General features: G+C 44.5%; 1 protein-coding gene across 2 annotated transcripts in view; it reads right to left on the bottom strand.

Moving 5' to 3' along the window:
• The window catches only part of TMEM132C (transmembrane protein 132C), a 293,597-nt gene that overhangs the window by 19,847 nt on the left and 250,007 nt on the right, over positions 1–23,743 (bottom strand). For both annotated transcript variants that reach the window (XM_059713429.1, XM_019486684.2), the window contains one exon: positions 17,326–17,469. In XM_059713429.1, coding sequence (XP_059569412.1) covers positions 17,326–17,469 — 144 coding nt within the window. The remainder of the gene's footprint in view (positions 1–17,325; positions 17,470–23,743) is intronic.

The following is a 23,743-nucleotide window of genomic DNA, read 5'->3' as shown; positions in this document are numbered from 1 at the left end:
ACTGGGGGCTCTATTCACTGGATGACATATTATCAAATCAGTCTCAGCCCCATCTGTTCAGCCTGAAATCAGTGATTTTCATCCTTTATATACTCAAGACACCCCCCTCATTAGACTGGAGGAACCTCTGGTTAGACTCCACACATGCCTTGGAAAATGCCGGGTCTTAACTTTCACTCATCTTTTGACTACAAAAAAATTATAGAGTAATTCTTCTGTTGCAAAAAACTCGGACAGACCACAGCAGGGCAGACTGGTTTTCACATTATGAATTCCTATTTGAAATCTCTGGGTTTGTCTTGTGACTCATGTTTGCACACCTAACAGTGCTCACGCAGCGTGGCACCCTACAGCACCCTGGAAAGAATCTCGAGGCATCCCAAGGTGCTGCAGCACCCTGGTTGGGAATCATGGCCTTAGGTAATTCATGTGGTGTTTAAAGGATTTACAGTGGCAGAGTTTCACTTATTTCCTATATATGTGTGTGCTGTTTATATGTGTTATTTATGCTATATATGTTATTTATGTTTGTGCGATTTACAAAAGAGGCCATTCATATTATCAACGTATAATGTCACACAAGTGCACTATATAACATATGCACTATTAATATCACACTTACATGGGAGCTACATGCAAGGCATATGGCTTATTGTTCCATATGGGTTGCCCTTGCCTTTTATGTCCCTATTTCTGTCTTCCTATGGAGCAATGAGTCTGAATAGCCTCACCCATACCCCAACTCCCATTGCCCCTTGCAACAGGGACTTCTGCAAGGGATGTAAGGAGGACCAAAGGTTTCTTGGAGTAGCAACATTCCCATTCTGACATCCTGTGAACCCTTTCCTAGCTCTTTACTTCTCTTTCCCTGGCACTCTTCCTGCATGACCTGCTGAATAGCAGTTGGTTAACTCTACAGGTCCCCATTAATATGCACCCAGAGGTATGAAGATAAAAGAAAACATTTGCCTTCTGGCTGACCCAGATCTCCTGGACCTAGATACATGATTTAATATTATTTGAAGCCAAACATTGTTGGTAACAGGACAAACATGTCCACCCAGGGAAAAAACACAATAGTGGCAAAACTGCAATTCATAAATGCTTCTGGGCCCAAGTCCAACCTCCATCTTTCCTTGCCTCCAACCTCCTAATAGACCTCTGTGGAGCTGCTAGGAATAACTGGGGAAACAGAAGCATCTGGCATCTTAAGTAAGTGGCTGCTGTAGCTACTACGCTGCCATTAAAATTGATAGGAGATAATATTCACAACTGGGCATGCATCCACCACCTGAGCAACCTTTAGGCCTTGCACTGAAGAAACCACTGGTCTTTTCACCAATTACAAGCTTCATGAATGCCCCTCACCCACATGCTTTCTTCTGCTTTTTCCTTTTACAGAAGTAGCACGTGGATATGCATGGTGGTAGGGGGAGCCTCAACCAATCCATCCTCAGTGACAGCTTCCGAACTATTGTGCTGTCACATACCCATTGTAGTATCTTAGCAAGCCCTGTGATGTGGAGACAACTCATTATGTGCAGGAACTTCTATAAAGGGCTATTTACAGCAAGGAGGTAACAGTCTTACAAGGGCCCTTGCGGGAGTCTTGTGGCCTTGCCCAGAGTGTCCCCTGGGATGCCACACTTCGGGGACACCCCGTGTTTCCAGGACAACTTATTCCATGTCACAGCCATCTCTCTTGGATATTTATAGATTGCTTTTAAGTTGGATTTAAGCACAGGAAGACAGTACCTAGATCATAATGTGTACACTCATAGATTCATAGATGTTAGGGTTGGAAGGCACCTCAATAGATCATCGAGTCCGACCCCCTGCATAAGCAGGAAAGAGTGCTGGGTCTAGATGACCCCAGCTAGATACTCATCTAACCTCCTCTTGAAGACCCCCAGGGTAGGGGAGAGCACCACCTCCCTTGGGAGCCCGTTCCAGACCTTGGCCACTCGAACTGTGAAGAAGTTCTTCCTAACGTCCAGTCTAAATCTGCTCTCTGCTAGCTTGTGGCCATTGTTTCTTGTAACCCCCGGGGGCACCTTGGTGAATAAATACTCACCAATTCCCTTCTGTGCCCCCGTGATGAACTTATAGGCAGCCACAAGGTCGCCTCTCAACCTTCTCTTGCGGAGGCTGAAAAGGTCCAGTTTCTCTAGTCTCTCCTCGTAGGGCTTGGTCTGCAGGCCCTTGACCATACGAGTGGCCCTTCTCTGGACCCTCTCCAGGTTATCCGCATCCTTCTTGAATTGCAGCGCCCAGAATTGCACGCAGTACTCCAACTGTGGTCTGACCAGTGCCCGATAGAGGGGAAGTATCACCTCCCTGGACCTATTCATCATGCATCTGCTGATGCACGATAAAGTGCCATTGGCTTTTCTGATGGCTTCGTCACACTGCCGGCTCATGTTCATCTTGGAGTCCACTAGGACTCCAAGGTCCCTTTCCACCTCTGTGCCACCCAGCAGGTCATTCCCTAGGCTGTAGGTGTGCTGGACATTTTTCCTCCCTAGGTGCAGCACTTTGCATTTCTCCTTGTTGAACTGCATCCTGTTGTTTTCTGCCCACTTGTCCAACCTATCCAGGTCTGCCTGCAGCTGTTCCCTGTCCACTTCTCCCCATAGCTTTGTGTCATCTGCAAACTTGGACAGAGTACATTTGACTCCCTTGTTCAAGTCACTGATGAAGATATTAAAGAGTATCGGTCCAAGGACCGAGCCCTGCGGGACCCCACTGCCCACACCCTTCCAGGTCGAGACCGACCCATCCACCACGACTCTCTGGGTGCGACCCTCTAGCCAATTCGTCACCCACCGGACTGTGTAGTCATCCACATCACAGCCTCTTAACTTGTTCACCAGTATGGGGTGGGATACCGTATCGAAGGCCTTCCTGAAGTCTAAGTATACGACATCCACCCCTCCTCCTGTGTCCAGGCGTTTCGTAACCTGGTCATAGAAAGAGACTAGATTGGTCAGGCACGATCTGCCTGCCACGAACCCGTGCTGGTTTCCCCTCAGCATAATTTGCCCTGCCGGGCTCTCACAAATGTGAACCTTGATAATTTTTTCAAAGACTTTACCAAGGATGGAGTTGCACTGTCTCCATATGCATAAGAACAGGGCAGTGGCTCCTTGGAAAGGCCCCATTAATATCTTGCTCTGTCTGCAGCTTCTGCAATCACTAAATCCCAGGTAAGCTTAGTTATGGACGGGTGAGTGGGATGAGAAGCACAGAGATCTCTCCCTCCATCCTTGCCTCACACAGTCTCACTTTAAAACATAATATAAAAAGGCTTCGGTGAGCACGTCTCAATCCAAATGCACTAATTTCTGCTAGGATTTAGAAAGGGCTACAGTCCCCAGGTTTAACCAGCAACTAACCTCAAAAATGCCAACCACACCAATTGTGCATGTATTGCTGGAAAAATCAAGAGGCCTCTAAGAGTTGCTGACCCCCTGCACGATGGACAGGCTGAGCTGAGCTCAGATTAGCTGGACATCAGATCCCCCGTCACTTTATATTTTTGGAGAGGTTCAAACTAGTCCTCAGCTTCCTGTGCTCTCCTGTTCATTTACATACACGCCATGTTCTCCATTTACAGCACATTTTTTCACGTATCGCTCTCCCTCTAGGATGCACTGTAAGGATCGGTGATTACATAATCATTTCCCTGAATGGAACAAGGAGTGTTTTTTCTATTATTACTCTTTCTTTCTGAAGAGTGAGGGAAACGAGATATGTTGAGATTAGATCAGATGGGAAAATTCCCAAACAAGCACTTTTTCCATGGTATTTTAGCTTTTTCACTAGAAAGCACCTTCAGTATTTAATCATTGTTTTATTCGGTATCGAATAAAACTATTTTTTTGCTTTTGCAAGACGTGTCTCCTGTTCAACTTCTCACTGAAAAACTGAGCATCTAAAACCGAGAAATATTTGGGGGTTGTGGGTGCCGTCAAGAAAGTTAGGCTTGGAGTCACTTCTCTGATGCGCTGTGGATGCTGTTGTTCAAGTGAGCAAACAAATTTGACACCAACTATGGAGTTCATTGTTTTTGTCTCCAAAACTTAAAGTTATTATAATGAAGTTTTCCTGTTATTCTGTTCTATCATCTATCATCAAGATACCAGAGTATCTTTCAGAAGTTCATTAAACAACATGACTATCCTCTGTCACCCGTGATTCTTTCCCACGATAACTCATGGGATCAGAGATGCTGGAGGTTTCATCTGCACGACCTTCCCTTCACCAATGCTTACAGGTTTTTACTGAAAAAAAAAAATTTCCTTTCTTTGAACCTTTCTTTTATCTTTGGCATCTAAAAATGCAGAAAGATCCGGCTTAGTTACCACCTTTATGCAAATATACTTTCCCATTTTGCGTAGCGGATCGTGGAGAAGTTTTGCATTTTAAGGAGCTTTCTGATGCCATTTCAGCAGTTCCTTTCATGATTAAAGTTGTACTCAGCTGCTTTTTCCCCAGTTATTTTTCCAACTTCTTTTTAGATTAAAAAAATAAAAATAAAGAAAGAATAGACACGCTAGACAGGAAAAAAGCAGAGCTAAGCAAAATTTCTGAGATGCTTCCTTTCTCTTTATTTTTTTGTCCCCCCATCGTAACTAAGGCCATTCTAACTGCAACCGATTCGGACAGTTTCATTCTGTGATAAATCACATTTTATCGAGCTGAAGGTGCAAACGGCTGCCTGGAATCGAAACTTGCAGTCGCTCCGTGGTCGTGACCTCTGACCGCTTGGAGAACTGCTCTGCGGCTCTGTGATTTGGGGATTACAGAGGGAAAGCAGCTTCCCTCCCGCTAAAGAAGAAACTGGTTGTAGTACATACAAAAAGCGCTGGTTTTTAAGGCTCCAGAATGCAGACAAGACCCAGCGTCTCTCTCTCGCCTGCTAGCTTGCAGACCTATGTGAATCCCATGGCCTAGTGGGAGGAGGGGGCCCATCACAGCATGTGCTGCCCGGGGTCACCATTTAGGGTCTCAAAACATCCTAACTTGGATTCAGACATTGTGAGAGGGATTCACAGATTGCAAGACTGGGAGGGACTTTGGAAGATCATCAGGTCCAGCCCCCTGCACCAAGCAAGGAAAGACAACTGGGGTCAAGTGACCCCAACGAGGTGACCGTCCAGTCTCCTCTTGAAGATTTCCAGGGTAGCTGATTGCACCACCTCTGGAAGGGGCTTATTGCACAGTCTGGGCACCCTAAATGTGAAGCAGGTTTTCCTAATGTTGAGTCTGAAACGGTCTTCCAGGAGTTTGTGGCCATTACTTCTGGTTCTCTGCAAGGGTGCCCGATAAGATATATAGCATGATACAGCAGGCTAGCAGATGCTAGCAAACATCAGGTTGTAGGTCTGCTCCTGTCCTCAATGAAACCCAGGTTTGATACTCATTTGAATTGGCAGAGGATGAGGTCTTGTGTTCATGGGTAACTCCACAGCAAGAGGCAGGCTCCCTCCTTGGTGGGACATACACAGCAGATGGATGAGAAATCCGCTCCCAGGTAGTGCGTGTACAGATGCTTTACCTAATGCAAGTCAGGATTTTTAGTTTTGAAAGTCAGCAAAATCAAAAATGGATCTTATTTCATACCTGTGTTACCCCACGGTGAAAGAACAGCTTCTAAAATGCTTGGGGAGTTAATGAGATGTACCGACTCGTTTAGCTTCGTGGAAGCTTGCTCGCTCCCCCAGTGCTCTTTCACCTCTCGAAACAGGCTTAAAATTCAGCCCATACTGACAGGGCTCTAGAGAACAAGGGATAAAAAAAAAAAATAAGAGGCTTTTAATCTAGTAATTGTAAAAGTTTATGAGCACTGCAAGTTTGTGAGGTACTAGTCCAGTTCCTGGTGCACATTACAAAGTCTGTCTGATTTGGCTTTAATTAAACTGTCTTGGGTCTATAAAGCCACAGAGCTGAGAGTGCTAAGAACAGAAATGCCTCGTTATGATAACTGTAGGCGTCTTGCCTGCATCTATTAACCTGGAAAGGCTTCCAGCCATGGAAGGTATATTTAAAAAATAAAAAAACCCAAACCCCACAGGTAGCGCATTTCAAACTCTCGTACTTGTCAGGAGCCTTTGAGACCGTCGGGCTTCCGATACGAGAAAGCAGAGCAGAAGTGCTGAAGGTTCGTGGAGAGGAATCACAAAGTGAGGAAGGTAATTGTGGCAGAAAGGGAGTTTGCTAAGCATGTGTTAGAAGCTGAGCTGGCGACAGGTTGCCGAATGCACCGAGTCTTTTGCCCTCTGAGAGAGTGGTGGGAAGAAACCTGATTCCATCACCAAACGGATTACCAAAATCCACGTGTGGTGACGATGATAATAATAATGATGATGATGATGATGGTTTACAACATACCGTATCTCACTGAGGATCTGAAAATGGTTTCCAGCCCCCTGTGAGAAGTGGGCTGGTAGTTCTCCAAGGGTGGGCAAAATGTGGCCCGGGCGCCGGATGCGGCCTGCCAGGCCATTCTATCCAGCCCGTGGAGCCCCTAAAAAATTTAGAAAATTAATATTTATCTGCCCCTGGCTGTCTGTCATACAACCCTCAATGGCTTGCCATCAGCCCTCTGCCGAAAATAATTGCCTGCCCCTGCCTATTCTGTAACTTAGTAAATTTAAGCAGGGAGATAAATCAATAAATCAATATATCTATACATCTATATATAGATATCCATCTATACAGTCCCATTCTGACATCCTGTGAACCCTTTCCTAGCTCTTTCCTTCTCTTTCCCTGGCACTCTCCCTGCATGACCTGCTGAATAGCAGTTGGTTAACTCTACAGGTCCCCATTAATATATACCCAGAGGTATGAAGATAAAAGAAAACATTTACCTTCTGGCTGACCCAGATCTCCTGGACCTAGACACATGATTTAATATTTTTATATATATATATATATATATATATATATATATACACACACATATACACATATAAAGATTAATATATATAAATTATATATCTATATGTAAATATGTGTATGTATGTGTGTGTGTATATATATATACACATATATACACACACACATACACACACATTTATATATGTATATATAATTTACACATATTTATATATACACACACACATTTATATATATAAAATATATATATATATATATATATATATATATATATGGATATAAATGTAGACTAAAGAAAACCCCAGCTCATGTGAATGGTGTACAAAATTTGGCCTCCACCATCACAAGCATCCTAAAATGAGTTGGTGCTTTGGGTGCTGATGGTGTAGACTTGGGCATGTAAGCACGGAGGGAACCCAAATTAGAGGCCACTTAAGAGCAACAGGGCCTAAGTGACTTGTGCAGGACCACAGGGAATCAATAGCAGACCTGGAGATGCAGCTCAGGAGTTGTGACAGCCTGGTCCGAGCTTTACCAGCTAGATTATACTACCTTGTTATTTTTTCCATTATCTTCTCTCCCTGTTGAGCCTGAGACAGAGACAGCAATTACATCATCCCAACCTAACTCTGGGTTCAGTGCTCAGTTCCTGGAAAACTCTTTGATGATCCAGACGTCGTTTGGAGATAGCACCAGGCCACCAGACAATCTGTTTCACTTAGGATAATTCTCAGAATAAAACTCAAACTACAACAGCGGGAATGGTGCGTGCCAGGACAGAGACACATCTACCGCGCTGTGTGAAATAGCCTTTAGAGTCCCTACCTGTGCACTTTTCCTGACAGCAGCTTCCCTCACTGTCACTCACATTTTTAATCAAATAGATAAAAAGAAGCCTGCATTTCTGTTGGGAGACCATACGTCACAGAGAGTGGTTTTCTCCTATTATTGTTTCCCACCCAATCTGGTTTTACTGATGCAAGACCATATTCAGTGACATTTTGGGTGATGGCCTCATATAGTGAAAAAGCACAGATGCAGTGTTGAAGATCTCGCATCCAGGTTTCCTGATGAACAAATGTCTCTTAACAAGGCATCAGGGGTATTGGTTGTAGCCATGCTGGTCTAAGGACATAGGCAGACAAAGTTCTTTGGGCAAATGTGATATCTTTTATTACACCAACCGAAATAGTTGAAAAAATTCTTCTTTGGACCCGAAAGCTTGCAAAGAAGAATTTTTCCAACTATTTTAGTTAGTCTAATAAAAGATATCAGATTGACCCAAAGACCCTTGTCTTAACAAGGCACAGCACAGATGGATACCACATTTCCGAGCATTTCTGCACTTGATGAGCTATCTTGTTATGGTTCTGGGCAAGGTCATGGGACTATTTAAGGAACATTTTTTGAGAAGCAAGCATGTCTCAGACTTTCCCACAGGATTGCACAAAACTCTGCTGGTTGCATATTAGCCATAAAACATGGTGGAGTTTAGAAACAAATTAATAAAAGCCCTTCTTTATGGTGATAGGGTGTGCAGGTCTCGAGTGGTGTTTTTCTTTGCAAATAGTTTTGTAGCCCATGGGTACATTGGTATGATTCAGGTCTCTTTTTTTTTTTTTGGTGTTTAAAATATGCTTGTTTCAATGCCTTATTCCAGCCTACTGCATTCTGCCTCTTGGAAGAGCTTTCCCCAGTTGGAAATGGCAGCTGTGTGGGATCGTTGCTACGAGCCTTCAAACAGCTGCTACGCTCCGAACCAAAACCGGCCTCGTTCCTACAGCTCGTTCCTGGGGCAGCATTCCCAGTGACCCGCGCTAATGACTTCAGAATCGGGCTCTCGGAGAGGAAGGCGCTGACAATGCTGTGACATTCGGGCCAGAGGTCAGGAAGCGATTTGCAAGCCTTCGGTTTTAAAGCTTCTGCCTACTCAGTGTCATCGTCAGAATAAACACGACTAAATCAAATGCCTGAAAAGCTACAGCGTGTCACATGGAAAGGAGGATGCATTATCCAATCTCATTACAAGGACCTGAGTGGCAGCTTTGCGGGGCAGGAGCAAACTGCTTAACTAATCAAATAGCATCTGCTGCGACAGGACTAAGAGCAAAGGAGCGTGACGGCCAGCTGAGACTGGAGGGCGCATCTTTTCTCCCAAGAAACCGGTTTTGGAAGTGGAAATGCAGCCCCCACACTATGGGAGCTCCCTGAAGCCAGCTTTATCAAATAAAACTAAACCCAGCTTGCTCCACGCATGGCAGGATCAAGTCGGTTCTGCAGACAGTGCTTCGACCCCCAAACCCTCGACATGGGACAAACTCTACCGGTGCACGGTGAACCCAAGTCTGGTGTGGCAGAGCTGCCTTGCTGGAGCATGCATGGACTTTTCTTTGCCATAAGCGACAGACAGGTCCAACTTGTCCTTGCTGACTTGGCTGGACGGCACTTCATGGTTTTCCACTCTGCGTGCTTAAAAACGCGTCTTCAATGATCTGCACTTTTCTATTGATTCACAAATTCTCAGCTGCTGCTGGCAGCTTGCATGTCAGGTTTCCATTCGGGGTAATTTGGAGAGCATGCGAATTTACCCCACGGGAGGGAAACAGTGGCGAGGGTGAGCACAAAGGACCCGTAACCACATCATCATTTGTTTCGACTCAAAAGCACTGTATGTAGAGGCTTGGAGAAAGCCGCTAAGCCTCCTAACAAATCGGTTTTTCTTCCTCTGACACATGGCCCGGATTCTTTCCCTCCCTCCACGTGTTGGTTTTGATTGATCTTGCGGCTTTGCAGCTGGTTTTGGAGTGCTTGCAGGAGACCTGCAGGCAGTCATTGTCATTTGGCTTTCATTTTCCACCTGTGATGTACAGGTCTCCCATCCTGGCCCCACCAACCCTGTTCGTGAGCAGAAAAAAAAATGGATGAGATGACAGGGAGAGAATTCCTCGCTGACACTGTCTAATGTTACTTTGCGTGCCCCGAGGTCTTTGCATATTATTCGATGTCACCATATTTAAATCTTTCACTATTAACTTCCAGTACCTCATATCATACCAATTTGGAGCTTCAATTTATTCTGAGACTGCCATTCAGAGAGCTGCATTATGCAGTCCTGCTTTCCCGAATTCTTTTGTTTTCTTTCACTCTCCCTTTAATAAGATAATTTCTTCTGTAAAAGAAGAATTTCTTCTGTGGCCTGTCGGCCTATATTTCAAAACCGCAGCAGACGGAAGTGGAGAGTGCTGCGTAGTTTTTCTGCGATTCTTCTGTGCTGATGTATATTGATTCTATTAAATTACAAGACACAGGAAAGACGGGTGGGGGGGAGAGACTTTTGCTATTTGCAGTTCTGTTCTAAATATAACATGTCATATCAGATTTACTAGGAGAAAAGCTCTCAGGGTAATGGGGCTTTGGAACAGCAAAATAGAAGGATTTCCATGCTGCGCCTCTGTATTATCAGTTCTTACAGTTTTTTCATCTGCACGTGAATATAAACTGTTAGGAGAGGAAGGAGAAATTATCCCAGAAGAAAGATGCTGTTGCAGCTGAGGTACAGGATTAAGATTTAGAGAGATTTGGGCTCTATTCCCAAGAGTTCATCTCAATGGGGATGTTAGTGTGCAGTAGACTACGGCACATTAAGTGACTCCATACTAATTTCCTCTGTGGACAGTCTGGGCATGTCCAGATGAGCGTGGCCGTGCGGCACATGGTGCTGCAAACACGTCGGCAGCGCCACATACCGCACAGCCAAGTGGTCTCTGTGCTGCAAGGGTATGCAGCCCGTGCATGTGCTGCTTCATTTTTTTTTTTGCATGGGTGCTTTTGACCCATGAATATCCAGGGGTCAAAAAAACACCTGCAGCATATGCATGGGCAGCGCGTGCCACTGAAAAGGGAAGCCAGGCCTCCCGGAGCTGCGTTGCGGCTGCCAGCCAGGTTCTGCCCAGCAGGATCTCCACTGCAGCCCTGGGAGGTCCCCAGGTAAGGTGGCTGGGGTCAGCACGATGCTGGCCCCAGCCTGCCCTACTGCTCCTGGGGTAACTTAACATGGGTGTTCCCCGGGGACATGTAGCTGCAGCGCAAGGTGACTGCTGCTACTTGTCCCCGGGGAACCAAACATCCGTGCTTGTCTGGACGTGGCCTCTTGGGGAGCACCACCAGTGTCCACATGGGAAGCTTGTACAGAGTAGATGCTGCTCTTTCAACTCACACCCCAGCTCATTGCACACCAGCTTCCCCTTATAGACAAACTATGAATTTCCCTATGGGGCATGAGGCCAGTCGGGGTGAGGGTCATCTTGATGTGTGGACTGTCTAGCACAATGAGTCCCTAGACTCATCTGGGGAATCCACGTGCTACTGTAGTATAAATAACGAGTAGTACTAATACTGCAGCCCATTCACCATGGCACTGGTGAAGACCCAACGTTTCAGCACTTGCTATTCAAATAGAGTAAGTGATATAATCCATTCTGCGTCTGCACTAGCAGCCACCCAGCATATCGTAAATCAGGAGAGGAGAAGATGGATTCGTCAACGAGGTGGTAGCAGGAGTTTAGATTTATTTTCTCACACTTCCACCGAGCCTTGAAGTCCTCTTCCAGACGAACCAGTGCAAGTGAGATTAGCAAGCACTGGATTAAGGCAATCATTCAAAACACGGGTTGCCAAACACCACAACCCATCCACTGAAAATCTCTCTCTAGTTGTATAATAATGCGTTGGAAAGACAACTTTTATTAAGCGAAATTTCATCTGCCTGCTGGTTACCAAGCTAAAACAATAACACCTAGCTAACCAACTCCAGAAACAATTTTATTTGACCTAAGTAAAAGATGAGTCATAAATCAATTGCATTAAATTCACTGTAAGAGCTTTTTATTGGAACTTAGTGTTCTTCCTGGATCAAAATAGCTGGTACGAACAACCAGCTCCTTTCCAGTCAGTCACTTGTTTTTATTTTTTCCTATAACCTGCACTAAAAGCATAATGTGCAGCTTTAAATCCTCCCAGGCTTGAAGGCTTTGCAATAAAGCCCAGTACAAAGAATATATCTCTATGTCAAAGTGCAGAAACACAACACAAGTTTGGATTCCCGCCCCGCCTCGAGCAGCAGGAGGTTAAAGGTATTAGAGGAAATTGCTGTATGTCCATAACGTACTAAGTTTTCCAATGGGAGAGAGCCTTTTGAAACTCAACTTCCACTAGAAAATGTTGCTATTTGCAGCTTCCAGCCTTCAGACACTGCTAATAATGGAGCACACGGATTAAACCCCAAGCAATAAGCAGCCCATCCTGCGTGGACACTATGTACTTTTGATAGGTATACGAGTCTATCGCATTTTCACACTTGGGCAACACCGGCCTTGTTCGATGGGCCTATGACGTGTTAGTGAACTGCGCTGAATTGCTTGACAAGCCGTGTTTAGGGGCCAGAAAACTGGCTGCATCAGGACTTGATTCTGCACTGGAAGCTGAGCTCAACTTCAATGTGAACAGGATCTAATTAACCCGGCGAAGAAGGCGCATGCTTGAGTGGGAAGCCTTTCCTCCTTGATTATTTTGAGCATTTCCATCTGACCTACCACCTTAATGTGCCTGCAACTGAAATGCAGACTGGTGGACACTTCTCTCTGTACAAGGCTCAGGAAATCTGGAACGGGCTCCCAAGGGAGGTGGTGCTCTCCCCTACCCTGGGGGTCTTCAAGAGGAGGTTGGATATGCATCTAGCTGGGGTCATCTAGACCCAGCACTCTTTCCTGCCTATGCAGGGGGTCAGATTCGATGATCTATTGAGGTCCCTTCCGACCCTAACATCTATGAATCTATGAAATTACTGGCTCTCGTGTCATCGCTTCCCGCTGTAGGACAGAACATCAGTCCTGCTAAGGCATCCATAATCACACCTCCCACTTACAGATAGCCCTTCCCTCCTGCAAAGGATAAAAGATTAATAATAATAAAGGGAATTCATTCCTCCTTCGGGTAACTGGGAGATATTCTGCGTTTGAAACGGAGAGTACCTATACACGTGCCCGATGCCTGCCCCAATGCATTCTAATTAGAACGTGTCTGAACAGACTTGATTAATCGAATCTGCTGGAGTGTGCTAATTAGCACACTCCAGCAGCCTTGGTGTCATATGTATTCAGCGTCTCCACGCTTCAAAATGGAAACAGGAGCACTATAACTAAAGCTCATCGAGTGGATGGATCAAGTGATGCTCATCAAGCATCAAGTGGATGCTGAATACATGAGACGCTGCGGGTGCTTTAATTAGAGTGGCTCCTGACAGCTGCTCTAATTAAAGCGTGGTCCCTCACTCACCCTGGAGCACATGTAAAAGCACCCAGCAAGTCCTAGGATTTAACCCAAATACTTCTGGTATGGGATTTAACACATGATCGTGCTCTCTGTATGTATAGCCACAGCTTCAGTTCACCATAAAATAATTCTTTGTTTGCTGCCTACACAGTACGGTGATGTGTCTTCTACAAACAATCAAGATTATGACTGTAAATATTTATTAGAGCATCATTGTACTAGCTGATTTCTTTATGAGGCTCATGTTGAGACATTCAGGAGCTCAAATGATCCTGGACTATTAACACATCAGCAGGAGTGCTGATGTTGAATACATGATGCACAGGATCAGGTCTTAAGAGACCAATGATCTCCTACTACCTGCTGCATTCAGTTTGGGAATTGGGGAATTTACCCCACTGGAAGAAGAGGTGTTACATGGCTCTTTATAAAAATCTCTAAGAGAGCTGCTCACAGGAGTTTTCTCTGCTTATTTCCAAATACGTGTTTCTGTATATGCATTTAAAATGCATCTGACCTTTGGCGATACTGGAAATCATGGCTGACTGCTGAGATTGCTTGGTGGTTTAGCAAAGAATGCAACCAAAGGCCTTTCAATTTATTGGTTAATTGTTCCAGGCTGCCTATATTAAGGGAATGAATAATAAAATATATTCAAAATAATTTAATGCTGTTGATGGTTTTTCCCCACTAGGCTGAGTCTGGCAATATGTCTCTGGATACAAATTTTTTAAAAATAAGCTCTCTCAAAGAAACGCCCCACAGTACACAACTGCTCTCTGATCTGCTTAGGAAAATTCCCCCTTGTCAGCGGTCTTATTGTCAGATTGGGACTCTGCTGCAGTATACAGTATATTGCACCGTGCCTGCTATAATGAATAGCAGGTGTTTGAGCAAACGGATCACGTCTATTTTATCTGAATGGGCTTCACTTTGTAAATGTGGTGCCATTATGAATGGCAAAATCTCCAGCAGGCTCGCCGTGCCTCCCTTCCTATGGAAGAACCCTACCTTGCAAATGCTTGAATAGCTTCACGTCCACGTGGAGTCCCGCACAAGTCAGCAATATGCCCAGGATTCATCCGTGTAAGTGATTTCCAGAGTGGGCCTGCAGGCAAGTTTTCTGACCATGACACGTACCTGTGATTCCAATAACTACTGCTTTGAAAACTGTGATACTTGCAGAGCTTGCAGTATGCTCCTTGTTAAAAAAAAACCATACTTAGCAATAAGGTTGGGCCTGGACCGAAACGATTGTGAGCCAGATTTTCAACTCCTAATTTTTCGGGACTGTTTCAACTCCTAACCGTTTAGGTTTTGTCTTTTTCTTACAGCTATTCACACACGATCTGGATCTGGGTCCAAAATCCAAAATCCCTCAAAATTCTTGCATGGGTGTGAAAGACAGTGGTAGTACACGTGATTAGGTATCTGTCTACTGATTGTTTCCAGGGTGAGTAACAGCCTGAAGCTTACTAGAGTTCGTTCCTCAGCTTGGGATCCTGCACGTTGGGTGCTAACAGCCCCAGGGATGGCTCTAGCGTCTAGCCTCTCTGTGCACAAATCCATATTCATTACATTGGGATCATGGTTTAACACCTTTGCCAATTTGCAAATGTGCTTTGAACAAGAAAAGAAATTGGGTTGCCCACTCTTCAGGGCAGGGATCAGCAAGGCACTGCTCCTGAATGAGGCCTCTGGAAGCTACTGCAAGACCCATTACCAATAATACATGTAGCAGGAAGAGAGTTCAATAGCATCATATCACACAACTTAATTTAGCAATGCAATCAAAGCCAAACAAGGAACGACAAAACATGGAGGAAAATGCTTACGCTGGCTTCTGAAATCAAATGAAAACTATGGCACCATCAGTAGAAAGGAAAAGCATATGCACTCAGGTTGGTTAAGGGGTAAAGCTTTGAAGTATCCACACATTCGGAAGCAGGATCGAGCCTTTTTAGTCTTGAAATGTCACCAGCTTCCAGATCTCTGCCCATCTCCGTGGCTTAAACTAACCTTTGTTCTGGCTGTGAGAAGCAGCTACTTTCTTTCTGGGTTTCCAGGAGATGGGGCACCACCGTCTTTGCTAATGGATTCAGATCTATAGATCACATTGGTAAATCCCAGCTCAGGAAAGTAGAACTTGACTGTTACTGATTTTTAGTGCCATAATAAATTTTTTTGTCCACTTTTAAAAGGTTGGGATCATTGTGTGAAGGTCTAGAGCATTCAGGGACTTTTATAGCTCATGAAATTAACTGTAAATTTGGACGCAAAGGAGCTACAGTGCTGGCAGGAGCTGAAATGGGTTGGGAGGGGCGGGGGGGAAGGAGGATAAAAAAAGAAGTCGTCAGCAGATCAAACCAGGACACTAACTACGTGCCGAGCTGCTCAGAGACAAGTCTCATCACAGGGGAAAGTATTACCTGCTATTTGCAGACATATTTTATTTTTAGATCTCCATTGTGCCCTGTTATCGGGAATCATGTCATTGCAGTCAAACTGGGGGCATTGTAAAAACGAATATATATGGGCTTTTCTGTTCGAATTGCAGGGCAGACCTATCACCCACGGGTTTCTTGCCTGGATCATTCTGCTGGGCATTTAATTACCTAGTGACTAATTATTGAAGTGCTGATCCATTCTAACTATCGGTATCTGACACATATCCCAAAGGGCTGAGACCAAGAAACTATTTGCACGAACCTCAATGAAGTGAAATCTCTGAGGTTCATGCAGCTCAGGTGAAATCCATTTCATTTTTGTTGCCGAATAGTGCTTAGTTTCCTGCATAGGATCACATATGAACTTGAACACCCTTTTACTTACCATATTTATTATGATGCTGACTAAGAGCTAAATGACAACGGGGATCACAATGTGCTCGTTGCTGGACACGCAGAATAAGAATTTGTCTGCAAGGTGTTATTGGCACAGAAAAAAAAAATGTTCTTTTCACTGTATTGAAAAATTCCCCGTTAAATTGAGAACATTTTAATTAAAAAAAAAAAATGGGTTAAAACTTTTTGTTCAGATTTGTTTTCACTGAAAGCTCTTATTTGTAACAGCACTGCTGTTTACAGCCGTTAACATTCGCCTCCGAGATGCAGTCCCCCAGGGATATTGCACTTCTTTATAAAAGTACTTAGTCTCTGTACTCTTCTGAGCCATTTATGAATTTTTTTTTTTGCAGAGGAAGGAATTACACCTCAAAAATCCCTCCACTCCAAACATTGTGCATTAGCTTTCAATTATTTGTTTCAATTTAACTTCAGAGTGGTTATCTGGAAAGGTTTTTAAAAGCCACTTTAAAAAATCTCACCATAATAGGAAAAATCCCTGTTGTGGAGACAAAAATCTGTAGAGAAATACTTATAAGGGAGCACAATCTGAAATAAAAAGGCCGAACAATTCCAGGTCCTGCAATATTATGAGAATTACAGGCGCTCAAGATAAATGGATATTATTTTCTGGAGGAAGCTTCCTCTCTTTATGTCTGAGGATTTGGGATGTTCTCCATTTTTTTGCTCGCATATTTTCTCAGTCCATCAAAACCAGCCAATAATTCAGAAAATTATTTTTGGCAAACGGTCTGTCATATGCACCATCTGTGGGAGGATAAAGACCCCACTGTGAGGCTGTTTTCTCTATAGGCAATGGTCACAGGACAATATTCGGTTTTCCTTGCTCTAGGACCATGCCCAATTTAAGTCCTATTTTGAGACCTTAAATGGGACTTAAGTAGTGCACAGGACTTGAGTCGTCTCTGTGCATGGGATGTATTGTGTCCCAAAGCAGTTAAAATACTAGTGCGAATTATGTGTGAATGTTATTTAGAGGTGACAACTGTATCTAAGGAGATTTGCAAAGGCACAAATGACAAGTAGAAAGACATCTGGAAGTCAACAGCATGACTAGGGGAGGTACCAACCTCCTTTTGTGACCTTAAAACCTTCTTAATCCATTTGAAACCTGGCCAAAATTACCGCAGAGACTTAGATGTAGTCGTTCTGGACTCTCCTTTGCTTTTGCCAGGTGTTTATACAAAGGCAGGAATTTGTGGAAAGGCAGCCCATGATCTAAACGTACCTTGATGACATCCTCATCCGTGGACTTGCACTCCACCAGTTCAGAGATGTCGGTCACAGCACTGTTTTCCTCAATGGAAACCACTTTAATGGGCACGGCGACCGTCTTCCCCGTGAGAATTGCAGTGTTCAGGATTTCCGTGTCCTGTATGCAAAGCAAAGCATGGAACGGTCACATTTGTCTTTTGGTAAAACTACAGGGATGCTAAAAATGAAGGAAAGTGAAAATGGCCAAGATATTTAATTTATTCCAAGAAGGCTCAGGTCTCAGGCAGCTTTTCCTTGTCAAGCAAGTCCTGCTTTTTACCCATATTCTAGGAAAACTTATAAAAACGTCTAGTCCTTCAAACACTTACTACCAGGCATGAGATCCATACATCCCTGTCAAAGTCTGAGCTTGGGCCTTTTACACCTAGGAAGGAGCTGTAAAATTCGGAACAGGACTGAAAGTTCAGGGGTTGATGTTTGAATCCACGTGCACTGCAGGGATGGCGCTGAGCCATGAACCTTGTATCTGGACCTGAACTATTCAGCAAAAGTTGGTATGATCAATGGCATTCCTGAGTCATAAAACAAAGTACAGAATCCAGCCCGGATTACTGATGCTGTTAAGTGTAGGGAGAGGAACTAGGAAACCTGAAAGCTTGAATTCAAGTCTTAAGGGGTAAAAAGCTTTTCATTCACCCTCAACTAAGCTAACAGTGGCCTTGCTGTTCAACTGGTTTCATTATCTCTCAGCTCCCAAGATTCATTTTTAGGTAAAACTTCAAGGTTTCATGCAACTTTGCAGCTTCCAATCTTAAAAAGTGAACTTAACTTTCAGCAAAAGCACCTGGTCAATAGGTTTGTATCTATGGGAACAAAATGGGACCCTGATCCCATTTTAGTCTTCTTCTTCTTTACTAGTTTAATTAGTTTAAGATATGCATTGTGCTTCCATCTTAAAATATTCTGTTCTTAGGTTAACCTTCTCCTTTTGTTTAAAAATGTATATCCAACTAAATAATACTAATCCTTTTATTTATATTATATTAATTATTTGTTAATAATAATGATCTGTTCTGGACGAGAAAGCATCCCACGCAAAGGCATTCATACACATGACTGTATCCAGCGTTATAAGTCATGGCCAATATTTCCAAAAACAGTGACCTAAAATGAGGCATTTCGGTCCATGCTTTAGACACCAAAGAGCCCTGATTTTTGCAAGTGGAGTGCACACATTTCCCACTGATTCGGGTCAGTGTCCAGTACTTCTGTTCATCAGGAGACTATATTTAGATCTGTGGTTTTAGGGGCTTAAGTTGTCATCTAGTCTGAAAACCTTGCTCATAAATGTTCTGAATGTTGGTACCTTAAAACAAGCCAGACATATACACAAGCACAATCAAAAGAAGTCCTCAAAAGACTGCAATAATTTCATAATAAAAAACCCTATTGCTATTTCTAACGTAGGCTTCCAAAGCAATGTGCACAGATTAACTCTGACAGATGCTTCAAAACCTAGATACACAACATTTTTTTGCTGTCTGTTCTGATATTGGTAGCATCAGAAGTTCTTCAAAATGAATCTTTTGCCTCAATCCCTTAACGCCTCTACTTATTTTTCGTGCCCGAGAATGTTATACAGTGTGAACTAAAGATTGCAAGGTGAAGGAGGAGTCAGAGACTTCGTGGAAATGACGGGGCATCTTTTCAGGCTATATCGGCTCTTCTTTGGAATGATTTTATTTTTGACTTTAGCTAGTAGTAAACTACTGATAGCGGGCCCCTCTCCATGTGCATGTAAGGCCCAATAGGATCTAATGCAGGGGTGGGCAAAATGTGGCCCGTGGGCCGGATGCAGCCTGCCAGGCCATTCTATCCGGCCTGCGGGGTCCCTAAAAAATTTAGAAAATTACTATTTATCTGCCCCTGGCTGCCTATCATGCGGCGCTCGATGTCTTGCCAAAACTCAGTAAGCAACCCTCTGGTTGCCCGCCCTGATCTAATGCACGATCCACAAAATTGCTATGGCTCATTAGATCCCATTGTGCCCTATTGACGGTGCAGTGGGAGCCTGGGATCAGGGATCAGCCTGGGATCAGGTTCCCCCTGCACCAGCAAGAAGCAAGCAAGCTGAAGGGGCTCCCACCTACGCCGCGCTCCTAGCAGCTGCGAGATCACAGCTTCTGCAATCTCCTAGCCATGAGGGCACCCCACAAGTGCAAATGAAAGCTGGCTAGCAGCCACATTTGAATTAGCACACATTTCTGAGGTCTCACTTCATAGCTGGTTGGACCCTTTTATGGCGTGACTGGTCCTTTGCACATGTAGCTGGTCTCAGTTTAATTAATCAATTAATAGTGCAATGGCACGCCCCCTGATCAAGTTTGTGTTTAGCTACTGGAGTGAACTACTGATAAGAGAAATAAGGGACAGGCTCAGAATGAGAGGCATCCCTGAAAAAGAAATGCACTTCAGATGTATATTGTGTGGCTTGGGAAGGTACCAATGTTTTCATCTAATGGTAGCTTAACAAGCACCAAGCCCATTAAAAAGAAATAAAACAAGCCGAAGTGTGATCACATGATAAGCAGCAGCACAGAGCCTGACCTCAGGATAAAATGAAATGCAAGTGCCATTAGCAGTGGGCTAGATTCACCGACTGGGGTAAGTCACACAGACACGAACGCGAGTCATCAGAGTTTATTCAGGAGCTCAATTCAAGCATGAAAATACTAGGCAATCAGTGGCCTAAAACTTAAATAAAATTAGCAAGAAGACCATACATCAGAGCATGAGAGGGAGGTAACAGAGCCCAGCTATAAGCTCTTGACCCGATCAGCAGGAAAAATGTTGTGTTCCCAAGACTGGCGAGCTCCAGGGCCCTGACTGCATCGCAAGGAGAAGAAAGGCAGCTGCTCACCTTAGCTGCTGTTGCAGCAGGGGGGTGGTGAGGATGCTGACACTGGGATAGCACAGCATTAGCTTTCTCACATCAGAGTTTGCTGCACACTGCAGCTAAACCTCTGAGCCTGGACCAGAACAACAGCTTTGCCAAAACAGATGATATCATTACAGCCCTTAAATCTAGTAACCTGCCTTGATCAAACCCGTGGCTCTTCTGGTTCATCCGCCCCTCTATCAGATGCTACCTCTTCACCGGACAAAAGAAAATGATCTATGCCTTGAAAAGGAAAAAAAAAAGCATAGACAGCCACTACAAATGATACCTCCTGCTTTCTGTGTTGTGCAGCACAGAATTGATGTGCCAGTTGTTAAGTAACAATCTGTCATTTCTGTATCCCTCTTTCCAGAGGATCATTATAGCTGAATCTGAAGTCTAAGTGGGTTTGATGTAGAGCTGGTATTACAAAGGTTACAAAAACCTGCAGAAATTCCCCAAGACCTTTCTGGAGACGAGATGTGGAAAATTTGACTGCTGGCACGTCACCAGCAATTAGGCACCTCAGTCTCCTGCCCTTCACTAATGGTTTCATTAAGGGAATCTGCATGCATTGGAATGGCTTTATTTTGATTAATGACTTCAGGGGCTGCATCGGCACAAAGACGAGGTGCATTTTTGTCACGATACAGGCTCAGAGAAGTTTTAAATCTTCTCTTCATGGGAAAACATGAACTTCAGAACTATTCACTCCATGATGTGCACAAAGGGATTGGTAACGTATTGAACACAGTCACTCAGAGGGACAAGGGCGAGACCATTAGTTTCCTTAGAGATCACTGAGGTTAGCAGGCAATCATTAGCTATCGTGGTACCGAGCAGCAGTAGAAGGTCTTAAGACTCCATCTCCATTTAAGTAGGGCCCTGCCATTCTGCTCAGCTCAAGCAAACTATATGCCTACCGTCTCTATATGCAAGGTGCCTTCCCAACATTGTCATCTCTACCATCTCTAGTACAAGTCCTGATTGCCTTTTCCTCTAGACCAATACGGCTACAACCTGGATACCTTCCCAAAATTGTAGCACTCAGCAAGGGCCGACTTAAATAAAGACAGCTGGGGCGATGGGCATTTCTTCTGCCCCTGTTCTTGAGGCTGGGCTGGAACAAGCACGGGACGGGCTTAAATGAACTATCTGCACTGCCTCAGTGATGCACTTGGGCATGCTCTCCATTTCGGAGGGCTGAGGACCATTTGAGTGGCTACATCATCCCCTTTTCCTTGTGGAGCAAGGCTGAGCGGGCAAGGCATGCTTCAAGGCAGCAAGCCCAGTCTGGAGGTGGTGTGGATATAGAGTTACCATATTTCCAGTATCAAAAACGAGCACCCCAGGGGGGGGATGGGGAGCAAAGGGGGAAGGATTGTGGGAAGGGGGCAGTGATATGCCTGTGCCCTGCCTCTGCCCCGTGCCCTGCTGCCCACACAGCTGGCACGTGCACGCACACACACATACACTCTCAGTCTTTCTTACCTGCGAGCAGCTGCCGGGGCCCGTGCGCAGAGCACATGACCCCCTGACAGCCAATCACCTTGTCTCACTGCTCCCAGCCCCAAGCAGATAAGCTGGAAGTGCCGGGGAAAAGCAAAGGCAAAGCAAAAACCCTGGACATTTGCTTGCATTTTAAAAACCCTCCCGGACAGGAGGACAGGGGGCCAAAAAAGAGGACATATCTGGGAAAACCTGGACGTATGGTAACCCTAATGGATGTGCTCCCTGCTTCCTGACACAGGCAGCACACTCCGGCCACGCTTCTGACCTGACCTTTTCCCATCTTTTGCCTCTTTATTGCCCTACGCCTCCCCTGCTGCGGACGGGAAGCAGAGTTGGTGCAGAGCTGGTGTCAGCGGGGAAGCGCTCCCGCGTGGGGAGTAGTCTCAGAGAGCCATTTCTGCTCCTTTACGGCCCTTTTACATGGCACAGAGGCAACAAACGGTGTAGTGTAACAGAAAGCGGGGACTATGCCCAAACTGGCAGGAACTAGGAAACAAGAGAGCCAGGGGTGGAAAGGTGCCAGAAATGCCGAAGAATAAAAATACGGTGGAAAGAGCATTCTTTAACACTAGGCCCTTAGCAGAGGCATGTAGTTCAAGTGGGTTAATTTAACAACGTGCTCATAAAAACCCAGGGTTTGGATTCAAAACTCACCAAAGCCCAGAACTGAGTTTCTGCTCCATTCCTAACTCCACAAGTTTGTGCCTTATAGCACAGCAGTAAATGCTGGAGAGGGAGCTAGCTCTTCGAGATGACGGTGGACCATATTAAAAACACAGCTGTCACAATGTCAGATAGCTGCAGGAGTTATGAGATCCTCCTACAGCTAGATGAGGAAAAAGACAAAAATTAAAAAAGCAATATGCTATTTAGCGCACGGGCTATCCTGTGGAGATGCACACAGGATTGCTAAGAAACCTTATAAAAGGTGAAGAACTGATATAAGAAGAAGGTGTTTTTCAATTTAAAAAAAAATAAAAATCACAGTATCTCAGCCATTTCCATTTCCTTTAATTTTTAAAATCCCCCAAGAACTAATCTACTTTCTGTGCAAGCAACATTTTGGGGTTGTAAATCAATTCTATTCTGAGTTGTGAAAGGACTAAGAGCATCTGAAAGCTGCATTTGGATTTGCTTCCTTGAAACTTAAAAGCAGGCAAACCAATAGGAAGTAAATTGGGTTAAAAATAAAATAGGAAAAGAAACAGGATGAATCATGAGCAGGCACCCTCATCCAGCTGGCAGTGCAGTTTTGCTATAAACGTGTTATGAACCCCTAGAAAGCAGAGGTTGCGATTGTGCGAGACAAGTCGGGGAATTGGCTGGAGCATTCCCATTGAAACGAAAGGGAATTGTGGGCCTCGATCTTCTTGTTAGCTTTGCTGATCTCAAACTGGCTTTATAACTCAACTAGTGCCGCGCCGGGGGGACCGGTTCGAACAGTGCAACCACACAATCAATCATCTTATGTGAAGAATAAGAAAACCTACAAACTTCAGCTAGGGATGCCTCTCTCCTGCCACGCATTGCACAATGGGAATGCTTTAATGAACTTCAAAACACCTCCTGGAGCTGAAGGAGACCATAATTACCATCCATACATATTTAAATAACCAACAATAACATTAAGGAATATTTTCCTGCCTGCTTGTCTAATAGCTTGATAAGCTTAACGTACTTACAGGGAGAAGCACATAGAAACAGATCATTGAATCCGGGGCGAGAGAAATGACTTTAAAATTGACTGGTGCCTTTTAGGTGCAACGCACTTCTTTTAAAGGAAGTAGCAGGACGGCGAGCACCACAGTTTATCACCCACAAGCCGAGTGTCTGCTCAACCCTGGCTCAAAGTTCATCCTGGCGATATGCGATTGCCAGCAAAGGCAGAGGCTCTGCACCATACAAAGGGGCCGACTGATCAGAGAGGCTCCGAAACACTTCCTTCTGCACAAACCCTAAGGATAATTCAGCCACCTCGGAA

Source organism: Alligator mississippiensis, chromosome 10 (genome assembly GCF_030867095.1).
Source record: "Alligator mississippiensis isolate rAllMis1 chromosome 10, rAllMis1, whole genome shotgun sequence".
NCBI classification, from domain to species: Eukaryota; Metazoa; Chordata; order Crocodylia; family Alligatoridae; genus Alligator; species Alligator mississippiensis.
The sequence above is the reverse complement of the archived record's forward strand: the minus strand, read 5'-3'. Positions and strand labels throughout refer to the sequence as shown.